The sequence below is a fragment of the Esox lucius genome, chromosome 6, assembly GCF_011004845.1.
Source record: "Esox lucius isolate fEsoLuc1 chromosome 6, fEsoLuc1.pri, whole genome shotgun sequence".
Classification (NCBI taxonomy): domain Eukaryota; kingdom Metazoa; phylum Chordata; class Actinopteri; order Esociformes; family Esocidae; genus Esox; species Esox lucius.
The window spans coordinates 13483537-13499088 of record NC_047574.1 but is presented as its reverse complement, the minus strand read 5'-3'; the positions used below and the strand labels follow the sequence as shown (position 1 = coordinate 13499088).

The following is a 15552-nucleotide window of genomic DNA, read 5'->3' as shown; positions in this document are numbered from 1 at the left end:
GTTTGATATTTGATGTTGGCTGACTGTCGCCTGATGCTGTCTACATTGATGCAATCAAATTACATGCAAGTGTTTTTTGGCTTGATTATAACCACAATGAAGCAACATGTTTCAAGTGGTCATATTTTGTTTTAGGCACTGCTATGTTAGTATTGATATAAGTTGCTGAACTATGCACTCTTGTTGAAGTTCTGTTTTAAATGAATATTTAATTTAATTTCATAGGCAGGAACAGCTGTTTTTTGTTTTCCCTTTATAGCTAAAATTGCAATTTTGTCTTTACTTTCCCAATGTTATGGAGGGTTCTGTATGTATACACAGTAATATGAAGTAATATGTATCTTAACAACTGAAAAGTGCTCTCCCAAACGTGTCAAATGACATTTGTACAGTTGTGCTCATAAGTTAGTATACACTGGCAGAAATTGTGAAATGTTGGCATTGATTTTGAAAATATGACTGATCATGCAAAACAACTGTGTTTTCTTTGAGAATAGTGATCATATGAAGCCATTTATTATCACATAGTGGTTTGGCTCCTTTTTAAATCGTAATGAGAACAGATCTCCCAAATGGCCCTGATCAAAAGTTTACATACCCTTGAATGTTTAGCCTTGTAACAGACACAAGGTGACACACACAGGTGAAAATGGCAATAAAAGAATTAATTTCCCACACCTCTTCTCAGCCTCCCCGGGAAAGTCTATGCCATGGTTCTGGAGAGGAGAATACGGCCGATAGTAGAACCTCGGATTCAGGAGGAACAGTGTGGTTTTCGTCCGGGCCGTGGAACACTGGACCAGCTCTATACCCTCTACGGGGTGTTGGAGGGTTCATGGGAGTTTGCCCAACCAATCCACATGTGTTTTGTGGATTTGGAGAAGGCATTCGACTGTGTCCCTCGCGGCATCCTGTGGAGAGTGCTTCGGGAATATGGGGTCCTGGGTCCTTTGCTAAGGGCTGTCAGGTCCCTGTACGACCGAAGCAGGAGCTTGGTCCGCATTGCCAGCAGTAAGTCAGAGTTGTTCCCAGTGCATGTTGGACTCCGGCAGGGCTGCCCTTTGTCGCCGGTTCTGTTCGTAATTTTTATGGACAGAATTTCTAGGCGCAGCCAGGGGCCAGAGGATTTCAGGTTTGGGGACCACACGATTTCGTCTCTGCTCTTTGCGGATGATGTTGTCGTGTTGGCCCCTTCAAACCAGGACCTTCAGCATGCACAGGGATGGTTTGCAGCCGAGTGTGAAGCAGTGGGGATGAGAATCAGTACCTCCAAATCCGAGGCCATAGTCCTTAATCGGAAAATGGTGGCTTGCCCACTTCAGGTTGGTGGAGAGTGCCTGCCTCAAGATGCTTCTCACAAATGGACCTGTCTGGAATGAACTTGACTTAGAAATGTTTGATATTTGATGTTGGTTGATTGTTGCCTGATGCTGTCTACATTGATCTAATCAAATTTCTTATTCTTTGGAGTAGGTTTATGGGCTAGGTTATGTTTATGCATAAGATTAGGTTGTTACGGTTAGGTTTAGTGTTAGCGGGTAGGATTATAATTTTTTGGAAAAACGTGTGTTTACCACACCTGAATTCAATGATTATTCATGAATGTCTTACATTGCCAGGCACATACTCATAATCAATTGGTTGTGAAAGGGCAAAAAAGAAGCCTGTAATCATTGCAGGCTTGATGAAGCTTGATTGCTAATGTAACTAAACTACCCAAGCACGCAGGTGCTAGAACAGGGTTGGGCTGAATTATGAATGTGTAAAGCTGCCTTATCTAACTGTGTTGTTTTATGTTAGTTAGTATTTTTGATTCTGTCATGAAAATCAGAATTTTAATAGTTTAATATTTTTTTCATATGTCTTGAGTGTACAGCAAAAATAGCAATTTTGTCTTTATTGTCCCAATGCTTATGGAGGGCACTGTATGTATATACAGTACTATGAAGTTATACAGTTAGTAATACAGCTAGATCCAGATATAACTGGACACTGACACTTACTTTGGCTGTTTACCACAATATATTCAAGTTACAGTTAAATAATGAATGTGGGCTTAAAATGCTGTCTCTCAGCGTTAATTTGAGGGTATTCGCATACAAATTGAAAGAAGAGTTTAGGAATTACAGCACTTTAATATGTAGCCCCCTCTTTTTCAAAGGACCAAAAGCAGTTTCATGTACAGGTGTGGGCTATTCCTTCATTATTTCTTCATAAGTTAAGCAGGTAAAAGAGTTGATTTCAGGTGTGGCATTCGCATTTGGAACCTGTTGCTGATAACCCACAACATGCAGTCAAAGGAGCTTTCAAACAAGTGAAACAGGCCATCCTTAAGCTGCAAATACAATTCTGAGAAAGAAAGAACAGTGGTGGATGATGGTAGGATCCTTTCCATGGTAAAGGTAAACACCTTCAAAACATCCAGCCAAGTGAAGAACACTCTCCTGGAGGTAGGCATTCCTCCCAATAGTGTCCCATTATTCAAGTCTACCATAAAGAGAAGATTTCATGAGAGCAAATACAGAGGGCTCACACCCAAGGTTCAAACCATTCATGAACCTCTAGAATAGAATGGCCAGATTCTGCCAAAAATAATCTAAAAAAGCCAGCCCAGTCCTGCAAGAGCATTCTTTGGACAGGTGAAACTAAGATCCACCTGTACCAGAATGATGGGAAGAAAAAAGTGTGGAGAAGGCGTGGAACTGTTCATGATCCGAAAAATACCACATCATCTGTAAAACACAGTGGAGGCAGTGTGATGGCATTGGCATGCATGGCTTCCATTGACACTGGGTCACTAGTGTTTATTGATAATGGACAGAAGACAGAAGCAGCCAGATTCATTCTGAAGTGTATAGGTATATATTGTCTTCTCAGATTCAGCCAAATTCAGTGAAGCTGATTGGATGGCGCTTCACTTTACAGATGGACAATGACCCAAACCTTACTGCAAAAGCAACCCAGGAGTTTTTTAAGGCAAAGATGTGGAATTTTCTGCAATGGCCGAGACAATCACCTGATCTCAACCCAAACAAGCATGCATTTCACTTGCTCAAGACAAAACGTATGGCAGAAAGACAAACAAACAACAACTGAAGAAGGCTGCAGTAAAGGCCTGGCAAAGCATTGCAAAGGAGAAAACCCTGCGTTTGGTGATGTCCATGTGTTCCAAACTTCAAGCAGTCATTGCCTGCAAAGCAACCAGTTTATTGTTCAACCATAACAAGGTGAGGGATACAGCGATAAGAAAATGATGGCTGATTGTGTAATAAACATATTACACAATCGGCTGACGTTGATACAGATGATTTTTGGGCATTAATTAAATAAAAATCTTGCTTCTTATTATACTTCTAATTTAAAGTGTAAATAAGATCATTCAAATGTTATTGTTGAATATATTTAGATTAAAAAATTAAAATAAGGTTGATAATGAAACATTTTATGATAATAAATACACTCTCTGTAATTTTACATAGTATAATGCCTGGAAATAAACATACTAAGGTAAAAGACTTAATCAACAAAACTGCAACAGTGAAAAAATAACAATAAAATAATAAGACAAATGAATCGAGCAAACATTTTATAGAAATTACTGTAGCACATTGGCATATTCAGATCAGCCAAATTTACTGTATAGGAAATTGTCCGATTGTGTTTATTACATTTTTACATATAATCAGCCCAAACTGATTGGTCGCTGATATATTGGTGCATCACTACAGTTTGGACCAGACACATTTTTAACCGGTGTCTCAACTGACGTCTAAATACTGACCAGTCAATCTGGTGAAGGTCATTTTTTGCAACTGGTAATTGTATCATCTGCATGCACAGAGGGATGCCGGGATCACAGAGGCCTGCAAGGATCACAGAGGCATGCAAGGATCACAGAGGCATGCTAGGATCACAGAGGCATGCCAGGATCACAGAGGCATGCTAGGATCACAATACATTTGGGGCTTAGCCCCCCCCACAGCAATAATATCTGTAGAATTCTCAAATATTTTTAGGGATGAAGCTCTGTGATTTGTATATTCAATTTGAAGTCTGTTATAGAATGAAGAGGTTTTGGTTTTACTGATTATGCCGGGGCGCGTCAGCGGAGCCAGCCAAGAAGAGCGAATATCTCTTACTGAGTGACCCGACCATTCGTCTGTCCCTTACATAGTGTAGTGGTTAGAGACACAGACTGACCCTTACATAGTGTAGTGGTTAGAGACACAGACTGACCCTTACATAGTGTAGTGGTTAGAGACACAGACTGACCCTTACATAGTGTAGTGGTTAGAGACACGGACTGTCCCTTACATAGTGTAGTGGTTAGAGACACATACTGACCCTTACATAGTGTAGTGGTTAGAGACAGGGACTGACCCTTACATAACGTAGTGGTTAGAGACACGGACTGTCCCTTACATAGTGTAGTGGTTAGAGACACGGACTGACCCTTACATAGCGTAGTGGTTAGAGACAGGGACTGACCCTTACATAGCGTAGTGGTTAGAGACACGGACTGTCCCTTACATAGCGTAGTGGTTAGAGACAGGGACTGACCCTTACATAGCGTAGTGGTTAGAGACACGGACTGTCCCTTCCCTAGCGTAGTGGTTAGAGACAGGGACTGACCCTTACATAACGTAGTGGTTAGAGACACGGACTGTCCCTTACATAGTGTAGTGGTTAGAGACACGGACTGACCCTTACATAGCGTAGTGGTTAGAGACAGGGACTGACCCTTACATAGTGTAGTGGTTAGAGACACGGACTGACCCTTACATAGCGTAGTGGTTAGAGACAGGGACTGACCCTTACATAGTGTAGTGGTTAGAGACACGGACTGACCCTTACATAGCGTAGTGGTTAGAGACACGGTCTGACCCTTACATAGTGTAGTGGTTAGAGACACAGACTGACCCTTACATAGTGTAGTGGTTAGAGACACAGACTGACCCTTACATAGTGTAGTGGTTAGAGACACAGACTGACCCTTACATAGTGTAGTGGTTAGAGACACGGACTGTCCCTTACATAGTGTAGTGGTTAGAGACACATACTGACCCTTACATAGTGTAGTGGTTAGAGACAGGGACTGACCCTTACATAACGTAGTGGTTAGAGACACGGACTGTCCCTTACATAGTGTAGTGGTTAGAGACACGGACTGACCCTTACATAGCGTAGTGGTTAGAGACAGGGACTGACCCTTACATAGCGTAGTGGTTAGAGACACGGACTGTCCCTTACATAGCGTAGTGGTTAGAGACAGGGACTGACCCTTACATATCGTAGTGGTTAGAGACACGGACTGTCCCTTCCCTAGCGTAGTGGTTAGAGACAGGGACTGACCCTTACATAACGTAGTGGTTAGAGACACGGACTGTCCCTTACATAGTGTAGTGGTTAGAGACACGGACTGACCCTTACATAGCGTAGTGGTTAGAGACAGGGACTGACCCTTACATAGTGTAGTGGTTAGAGACACGGACTGACCCTTACATAGCGTAGTGGTTAGAGACAGGGACTGACCCTTACATAGTGTAGTGGTTAGAGACACGGACTGACCCTTACATAGCGTAGTGGTTAGAGACACGGTCTGACCCTTACATAGCGTAGTGGTTAGAGACACGGTCTGACCCTTACATAGCGTAGTGGTTAGAGACAGGGACTGACCCTTACATAGTGTAGTGGTTAGAGACAGGGACTGACCCTTACATAGTGTAGTGGTTAGAGACAGGGACTGACCCTTACATAGTGTAGTGGTTAGAGACAAGGACTGACCCTTACATAGCGTAGTGGTTAGAGACAGGGACTGACCCTTACATAGCGTAGTGGTTAGAGACACGGTCTGACCCTTACATAGTGTAGTGGTTAGAGACACGGTCTGACCCTTACATAGTGTAGTGGTTAGAGACACGGTCTGACCCTTACATAACGTAGTGGTTAGAGACAGGGACTGACCCTTACATAGTGTAGTGGTTAGAGACACGGACTGACCCTTACATAGTGTAGTGGTTAGAGACAGGGACTGACCCTTACATAGTGTAGTGGTTAGAGACAGGGACTGACCCTTACATAGCGTAGTGGTTAGAGACAGGGACTGACCCTTACATAGCGTAGTGGTTAGAGACACGGTCTGACCCTTACATAGTGTAGTGGTTAGAGACACGGTCTGACCCTTACATAGTGTAGTGGTTAGAGACACGGTCTGACCCTTACATAACGTAGTGGTTAGAGACAGGGACTGACCCTTACATAGCGTAGTGGTTAGAGACACGGACTGACCCTTACATAGTGTAGTGGTTAGAGACACGGTCTGACCCTTACATAGTGTAGTGGTTAGAGACAGGGACTGACCCTTACATAGCGTAGTGGTTAGAGACACGGTCTGACCCTTACATAACGTAGTGGTTAGAGACAGGGACTGACCCTTACATAGCGTAGTGGTTAGAGACACGGTCTGACCCTTACATAACGTAGTGGTTAGAGACAGGGACTGACCCTTACATAGCGTAGTGGTTAGAGACAGGGACTGACCCTTACATAGCGTAGTGGTTAGAGACAGGGACTGACCCTTACATAGTGTAGTGGTTAGAGACAGGGACTGACCCTTACATAGCGTAGTGGTTAGAGACACGGACTGACCCTTACATAGTGTAGTGGTTAGAGACAGGGACTGACCCTTACATAGCGTAGTGGTTAGAGACAGGGACTGACCCTTACATAGCGTAGTGGTTAGAGACACGGCCTGACCCTTACATAGTGTAGTGGTTAGAGACACGGCCTGACCCTTACATAGTGTAGTGGTTAGAGACAGGGACTGACCCTTACATAGCGTAGTGGTTAGAGACAGGGACTGACCCTTACATAGTGTAGTGGTTAGAGACACAGACTGACCCTTACATAGTGTAGTGGCTAGAGACACGGTCTGACCCTTACATAACGTAGTGGTTAGAGACACGGTCTGACCCTTACATAGCGTAGTGGTTAGAGACACGGACTGACCCTTACATAACGTAGTGGTTAGAGACAGGGACTGACCCTTACATAGTGTAGTGGTTAGAGACAGGGACTGACCCTTACATAGCGTAGTGGTTAGAGACAGGGACTGACCCTTACATAGCGTAGTGGTTAGAGACAGGGACTGACCCTTACATAGCGTAGTGGTTAGAGACAGGGACTGACCCTTACATAGCGTAGTGGTTAGAGACAGGGACTGACCCTTACATAGTGTAGTGGTTAGAGACAGGGACTGACCCTTACATAGCGTAGTGGTTAGAGACACGGACTGACCCTTACATAGCGTAGTGGTTAGAGACAGGGACTGACCCTTACATAGTGTAGTGGTTAGAGACAGGGACTGACCCTTACATAGTGTAGTGGTTAGAGACACGGACTGACCCTTACATAGCGTAGTGGTTAGAGACACGGACTGCCATGCAGGGGACCCATGAAATAGATTCATATAAACAACATAATTTGAAGGTGAAAGTGTCTGGATATTTTCCCAAATGGACAGTGCACATCAACAGTAAGTCCATGTTACATACTTATCAATCACATCCCATTATCTGATATGCTCAACTCCCATTTTGTATCAACATGTCAACTCAGGGTGAATTTAGTGCATTTTGTGCATATGGGGATCTGTTATCTCACACTAAGAACAAATTCCAAAACAAATTCTAAATATATGTTTATTTACTAAGTTTAAAGGTGATTCAAGGTGATTAAAGGTGAGATAGTGGTACCAAAAAAGTATTAACAGAAGAGAGTTTGACATTTATGAATTGTGATTTACATTGTGGTAGTAATGCTGATAGAATTCATATCTGTGGTGTTGTATTTGATGTCTCTATTGAATTCAGTGCATACATTTCTAAAAATCTCTAAAAATCTTTTCGAGGTCCACAATGTAGGGGTTGAGTATGAATGTGCATGGAGTCAGGACCACTGAGAGTGCACCTAGTAGTCAGTATCTTGACGTACTTATGGATGATAGCGTCTATCGCTCCCAGGCTCACCCTGTGGTAGCTTTGAGGCTGCAGAGACTGGAAAAGGTCCATACCACCTCCTAGCCCAGGGTCCTCTTCCTGGGTATGTGATGGTACAGGCTGCAGGGTTATGATCTTCTTCAGCAGGCAGGAGAGCTGGGGACTAAGCAGCAGAACAAGGGTCCCACCCACACGGAGAACTCTGAGAAATCACCCCGACCAGGCACAGGCATTTGATTAAAACGGATTGCCTAAATAGACTGCCTGTTTGTCATCAAGTTTGTGTTCGTAATGGTCCACAAGTTACAAAAAACACCTTTGGTGTCTTCTACAACAGGTCAAAGTCTGTAGATGACAGGATGTTCAGACCGAAAATGTTAGTGTACAATGGATGTCTAAGTAGCTGCCAGGTTTTATTCCAGTTTCAAAGATTATTCCAGTTTCAAAGATTACACCATGTTGTTTAAATGGTAATGTAAAGAGAGAATCGTAAACAAAGGTACCTAAAAGTCAAGGGAGGAAGAAACATATGGGAAGAAAGTGATCCATACATGCCCAGAAAATAGTCAAGTTCTGAGAAAAGCAAAATCCACATCGGGAAAAATTCCTATCGTAACATTTCCTCCATACTCAATGTTTATCTGTGCAATTTTGAAATGGGGATGGGGTTTAATTCAGTTACCTTTCCATCTCATTTACAATCACTGGCAGAGAGGCAACCATGTCAGTTTTGCTGCCAAACTTCTTCCCAAAAGGGACATCACAGACAATGGCATCCACACTACTTGAAGGTAGTGGAATATCTTAAAAGAAAAGAGAAAAAGAAGGAATAAAAAAGGAGGGCTAAATAAAAAACATAATGCAAGTACAACTGGTACATTAACTAAAAACATCTTCATTTGATATCTTAAATAAAAAATATGAATGCATCATACAATTTTCATGCAAGTCATACCAGGCATAAAAAGGTCCTACATAAAAGGCACAGTGTGAATTGGATGTGGATTGACATACCCTTGCATGATGCCTGAAGAAGTTGCATCTGATCCCTGAGCTTTGCAAACTCCACATTCTGACAAGCTTTAAACAGCTGAGACTCATCAATGTCCATACCCATGAAAAAGGCATCCTGTACATAGAAGAAACGCTATGAATTTCAGACCCAAACAAACCAAGACTATTCCGTTATATGCATTGTGAGAAGTGGCCTCAAACTCACTGAAGTAGTATCTGATGTAAAAGTATCAATACACCAACTCTAGAGGACCCAAACCAAAGCCAAGGGCAATTTATTTTGCTTCCGTAACCAGTAGTACCGCAAAATTAAAGAGATGTTCACATATCTAGACCGCATTGAGGGAAAACTATTGGCAGAACATAATGTATAGCACCTACAACTGATTAGCTAGCTAGGTTCACACCCTGTACATGGAACAAAAACTGTCTTCAGCATACAGATATGTTCAACACATAGCTACTTTCCCCTAAGTTTACCTCATTAAGCTGTCTAGCCAGGTAGATATGTAGCAGTAATAGGATTCCTAAAGCTGACTAATGCTACAGTAATACAGTTGTGCTCAAATGTTTGCATTCCCTTGGAGAATTGGTAATATATGTACCATTTGTAAAGAAAACATGAGTGAGCAGGCAAAACACGTCTTTTATTTCTTATGGGATTCACATTCAACTGTAGGTGATAACAGAATGGCACAATCATAAAACAAAACATGGCAACATGTACTGACCCCTGTTTAAAAGGCTGCATACCCTAAGTTCTTATTATTGTCTTTTGCCCCCTTTAGAATCAATGATAGAGTGCAGTCTTTTGTAATAGTTGTTTATGAAGCTCCAAATTATTGCAGGTGGTATAGCTGCCCATTCCTCTTGGCAAATTGCCTCCAGGTCATGCAAAGTCTTTGGTCATCTTGCATGAAGCGCACGTTTGAGATCTCCCCAGAGTGGCTCGATGACATTAAGGTCAGGAGACTGTGATGGCCACTCCAGAACCTTCACCTTTTTCTGCTGTAACCACTAGAGGGTCAACTTGGCCTTGTGCTTAGGGTCATTGTCGTGCTGGAAAGTCAAAGAGCATCCCATGCGCAGCTTCCGTGCAGAAGAATGCAAATTGCCAGTATTTTCTGATAACGTGCTGCATTCAACTTGCCATCAATTTTCAAAAGATTCCCAATGTCTTTAGAGCTCACACACCTCCAAAACATCAGTGAGTCACCACCATGCTTCACAGTGGGGATGGTATTCTGTCCACTATAGGCCTTGTTGACCCCTCTCCAAACATAGCACTTATGGTTGTGACCATAAAGCTCTATTTTGGTCTCGTCACTCCAAATTACAGTGTGTCAGAGGCTGTGAGGCGTGTCAAGGTGTTGTCGGGCATTTAGGATTTTTTGTGTCATTGGTGTAGTAAAGGCTTCTTTCTGGCAACTCGAACATGCAGCTCATTTTTGTTCAAGTATCACTGTAGTGTGCCCCTTGTGCCAGGTCTATTGACAGTTATTTTCTGCTCCCCATGGCTCAATATCTAACCTGCTCAGTGCATCCACGTGAGAGCTAACAAACACATTGACTATTTATACACAGACACTAATTGCAATTTAAAAAGCCACAGGTGTGGATTTAATTGCCATTTCCACCCGTGTGTCACCTTGTGTGTCTGTAACAAGGACAAACATTCAAGGGTATGTGAACTTTTTGTCAGGGCCATTTGGGTGATTTCTGTTATCATTAGATTCAAAAAGGAGGCAAACTACTATGCGATAATAAATGGCTTCATATGATCACTATCCTAAAATAAAAGACATGATCAGTCATATTTTCAAAATCAATGCCAAAATGTCACAATTTCTGCCAGGGTATGCAAACTTATGAGGACAACTGTATATTATAGTTCTGTCAGGAATGAACAACATAACATACTCGTAATACTGTTTCTATGTGGTGTAGTGACCTGCCAAAGACTGATAGGTTAATGTCAGAATATAACTGCACTCATGAATTCAGTATTCTTTTAGCTAAAAATAGCAATTTGAGTAAATAAATAAAATGTGGCCACTTGCTTGTGTGCCAGGTGCACGCATGAACACTTCATTTCAGACTTTAACCTCATCTGTTAAGCATGCCATCTCAAACCTCTTTAGTGTGTGAGAATTCCTTATCAAAGCAGACTTTCGAAAGTCATTTTGTCAGTTACTATTTTGTGTCACATTGCCACAGAATTAAAATACTTAAACATGACATGATTAACATGACATAGTTCAACAGAATGGCATTAAATTGGATAGGTACACAGGTTTAATTTAAATATCTTACCTGATATTCATGGGCGGCTTCCAACAGAATAGTTCCCACTCCACACATTGGGTCTAATACACGAGAGCCAGGCTGATTAAACGAGAAATGACATTCAGAGCACACCAGGCCAAGGGAATGAAGGAAGAAAAAAACAAGGTATTTGGTCCTTTTTAAGTTCGTACCAAACCTCAGAGCAAAACCAGACATAGCTACCTTGACGTCAGACAGAGAGGCCATGGCCCATGCTACAGTGGATCTAAGCCCAGTAATTTTCATATAACTACGGTTGGCTAAAGGGAGACTGAAAAGCAAGAATGGAAACCGTGAACATGGCAACAGTAACATGTCATGCCCACAAACGATGCAGCCAATAAAAGGAAAACATAACAAATTATGTATTATTCATTTAAACTGATCCACTGCCCCCAGTCGTTTCCATTGTGGGGGACAAATATTAGAAGCTTGACTAACGGAGATAAAGAATTAACCCTAAACACTGAAAATGGTTGTCAACCCACAGGGCAACAGGACATTTTGAGGATGTCACCAACCTGAGGAGAGGTATTCCAAGGACACAGTGGTCATCACTTATATAAACATTGACCTACAATAGAAAACATACTTTAACACAGTTGCAAAGGGGGACAGAGAAACGCTAAGTTAACCAGACAAAAAAGCCATTAGGGCAAGTTTGACCAAAAGTAAACCTGAGCATTCAGAAATAAAATGTATAATTTTTAAATAATACTCAAATCCTCAATATCTTTAAAGGTCTATGTGTATACTATTCATCTCCCAGTGTTAGTTATGAAGATAAGTGACAAGCAATAGAACATCCCTAAAACAGTTAGGTCAATTATAAATTTATTTCAAATTAAATTAATTGTTAAAATTACAAGCATCATTGTTTATTTTGAGGCCAAAGAGCTTCAACTGACCATAGCACCCAGTTTCAATCCAAGATCCAATGCTATATGACTTTTTTGAGAAATGGTTGGGTGTCAAAAGGCTTTTTTTTTTTTATCAGAATCATTATCGGCTATTGACATTGAGTGGGATAAAAGCATATGTTGAATTACTTAAACGTATAATTTAAATGCTGATTATAGGCTAAGGCTAATTCCATGTTATGGCAATTGTAATTGTAGACATTCTCCTCCCATCTGATTCAATTAGTCAAGGACTAGGGGCTTTGTTGACTAATTTAATCAAGTGTTTAACAAAATTGACATCTGTGGCTGCCTGAGTAGAGTTTAGCAAACCTTGACAGACATCAATTCTATTTTGTTTGATCATTTTGTGAGAAATGTATACAGTTGGGATTTTACTGCAATTACAACAGACATAACAAGGAATTATTTTGCGTCACATTGCCACAGAATTAAAATACATAAACATGAAGTTCAGGCAAAGAAATCGTACAATCTTCTCACACGTTGCGGTAATCATCTAATTATGGTTAGGGTGATGACCATTACCTCCAGATCTGGTCTCCTCAGGTCTACTCTCCAGCCGAGCTGTCGGCTCGCTGCTGTCCCAAGAATCCTACTGACATCCTGGAGGGACAGACGCCGCATTAGACAGAACTACAAACAGGGCCGAGTCAAATCCTGTTTTTCAAAAAGCCCCTGTGCTATTGCATACAATCCCAAGTCAACCGGCTGGGTCGAGACGTAAAGCTCCTCTCCTCAAAGGCGCGTACCTGGGGGGTGAATCGCCGGGACAGGGCTCCGCTGCACCGGCAGCTCACTCTGAAGGACACTGGTGGCGCCTGGTGACTGAATCTACCCCCGGCATCACTTTGAAGCCCACCATCACGGTCACAGTCAATATCATCCACTTCAGCTGTGTCCCCGCCGACACAGTTCCCACTCTCACAGTCTTCTGTTGAGGACAAGTGATCTTTTCTCAGTCCTATCTCCTGGCTCTCACCAACTAGGGCCCGTTTTGGGGTCACATTTGGTTTGTCAGGCGGAGACCCCTCAACCGCACCCTCTTCCTCCTCCTTCCTCTTTCTTTTTCTTCCTGCCAGGACCATGCTCGCTGTTTGGTCGCTTCTTGTCAGCTCCCTCTGCAGCTGTTTCCAGGACAGTACAGCTCTGGTCCAGTCACTCCCATCACCCATGAGCCTTGAATGGATCTCAGGTGCTGTCATAGCTGAGTGTGGCATAGAAACATGAACACACTATCACTGGAAATAAAGTTCAGTGCCATACAAAAGCTAATTGTAATTCTTTAAATGAGAGGACAGACAGAATATTTGCTACCTGTACGGGGAGAGAGAGGAACGTATCGCTTAAGAAGTAAAAACAGTCTCTCTGCAGACTTCAGCTCCCTCACATGTTCTACTCCAAATGTTGTAGTGAAGAACACTTTTCCAGGGATGTGATCCACCTGAACAACATTATTAAAGTAGAAGATTACAATAACTCAACATCACGCTGAAGACATTGCTGAAGTCACATCTGGAGCAATACCTAGCTTGTCTGGGCAAGAGAACGTGAATGACAGATCCTCCATTCACACGCAGGATCTCTCTAATTCAAATTCTCAATAGCCAGGTCTGCAAATGTTGAAATCTGAAAACACTGTACAATAGTTTTGCAGATCAAGTACTAATAAAAGGTTTCTGCAGACATTTCAACAATTAGCACACACCACATCCACTCAGGATCAGTGACCAAAATTTGTTCTGCCATGTTCTCTCTGCTTTGATTAAAGGTCAGGGGTATTCAACTGCTTCCAGACAAAGTCCAGAGCCTGCTTTTATTTCCTGTTCTACCACATCTGTAATTCCACCCACCTGGTGCTAAGTCAGTCCCTGATTAGAGGGTTGACAAGAAACATGAAGTGGAAGTGGCTTCAAGGTCCTGTGTTCAGTCTGAGGGTTCTAGGTTATCATTTGCCTGGCTGAGCATAATGTACCATACTCAACTGGTTCTTGTTTGAGTTGAGACCAGTACACCTTTTTCTTTCCTTTCCAAAAAAGTTGAAAAGGAAGGTTGTGAGTGAGGAACAGCAGGGTTAAAATTAAGACACCACTGCAAATTGAACGCTTCTGTTCGTCAATCAAACCTTACCTTTTCAACTTTTTTGGAAAGGAAAGAAAAAGGTGCAGTTGTATCTTAACTTCTTCCGGGCTGTACATATGTATATATATTTATATTGGTTGCTAAATGATTCCATGACTTTGTGACAACCACAGCCAATTACTAAACACTGGCCAAGTGGGCACTTGTTGAGTCTGATGAGAAAAGGGCAGGCGCTCATGTCGCCCTGTGGTCTCTCTGTGCATGTGCCTGATTATTAGTAATAACTCTTACTAGTAAAACAGGAAAATGTTATCTTAGTTCAAATTAGGGATTAGCAGTTGCTGAAATACAACTAGTATTTATTAAATAGTAACTAGTTACATTAAGATATTGACTAGTCTTATGTATTATGTAATTCAACTTTACTGAATTTTCAAAAATGAAATAGTTACTACTAACAACAGGAATAGAATAAGTACTCGCAACTTTGAAATAATGTCTAGTAAGTTCCAGTGAAAACATTTGAAAACGGTTTGCCATTACAGTACTATACAGTACTATCTTTAATATAGTACTACTGTAGCTAGTACTGTAGACTCACATCTTGGGCTGCAAGTTTGGTCTTCACCTCCTGAAGCAGGAAATACTCCATACCGTTACCAGCAGTGCAATAGAATTTTAGAGCACACGGCTGACAGTTGGAGTTGTTCATAAGGATTACTTTCTAAATGCTAGGCTTTTCGTTAAAATCTATAAAAGTACGAATACAAATGCACCATACCAACTGGTACTTAACCATGTATTGAGAGTAACGTGACAGGAGTACTTCCGGGTCACGGATGATTTAAATATTTCAAAATAAAAGTCGCTGACTACATTTTGCCTTATTCAGGAAAGGTATTATAGACGCCGCGGTGAATGCATTCTAAGAATTACTCTGGAAAGTGTGCAGAGTCTAAATATGGTGTCAAACCAGGCACTGTGTGCTACATCCAACAACACATTTGTTGTTGGATGGCTAAGCCTCCAATCAGTGCCGGCTTTAACCTTTTGGGGTCCCTATGCAAATTTTTATTTGTGGCCCCCTCTCCCGTCGAGGGCTCCCTTGCAGTCAGAGGCCCTAGCGGTCGGGGGTCCTAAGCAACCGCTTATGTCGCTTACTCCTGGATCCGACCCTGCCCCAATGCAAAGTCTTACGATTTTTTCACGGTTTT

General features: G+C 42.0%; 1 protein-coding gene across 5 annotated transcripts; it reads right to left on the bottom strand.

The window, feature by feature from the left end:
* Window positions 1-1312: 1312 nt before the first annotated feature.
* On the bottom strand, window positions 1313-15145 carry thumpd2 (THUMP domain containing 2). 5 transcript variants are annotated; one of them, XM_029120200.2, is made up of 11 exons: window positions 14940-15145; window positions 13574-13700; window positions 13009-13463; window positions 12785-12862; window positions 11858-11910; window positions 11520-11607; window positions 11325-11396; window positions 9012-9126; window positions 8680-8800; window positions 8028-8199; window positions 1313-1366 (listed from the first exon to the last, which is right to left on the bottom strand). In XM_029120200.2, the coding sequence occupies exons 1-11, from the start codon at window positions 15048-15050 to the stop codon at window positions 1355-1357; spliced, it is 1404 nt and encodes a 467-aa protein (XP_028976033.1). In that variant the 5' UTR covers window positions 15051-15145; the 3' UTR covers window positions 1313-1354. The 5 variants fall into 5 exon arrangements, with proteins under 5 accessions (XP_028976033.1, XP_028976032.1, XP_010887426.3 ...); XM_029120199.2 differs by lacking the exon at window positions 1313-1366 and adding an exon at window positions 3160-3863; XM_010889124.4 differs by lacking the exon at window positions 1313-1366 and having other exon boundaries at window positions 7371-8199.
* Window positions 15146-15552: the final 407 nt, after the last annotated feature.

What these genes read in the sequence shown, in the direction of transcription:
- thumpd2 (XM_010889124.4), bottom strand. Translation starts at nt 15,050, where the DNA reads ATGAACAACTCCAACTGTCAGCCGTGTGCTCTAAAATTCTATTGCACT. An exon ending in TCCTCTCTCTCCCCGTACAG is followed by an intron (nt 13,464 to 13,573) that starts GTAGCAAATATT and finishes TGCCACACTCAG; the next exon opens with CTATGACAGCACCTGAGATC. An exon ending in CCCGGCGATTCACCCCCCAG is followed by an intron (nt 12,863 to 13,008) that starts GTACGCGCCTTT and finishes CTGTCCCTCCAG; the next exon opens with GATGTCAGTAGGATTCTTGG.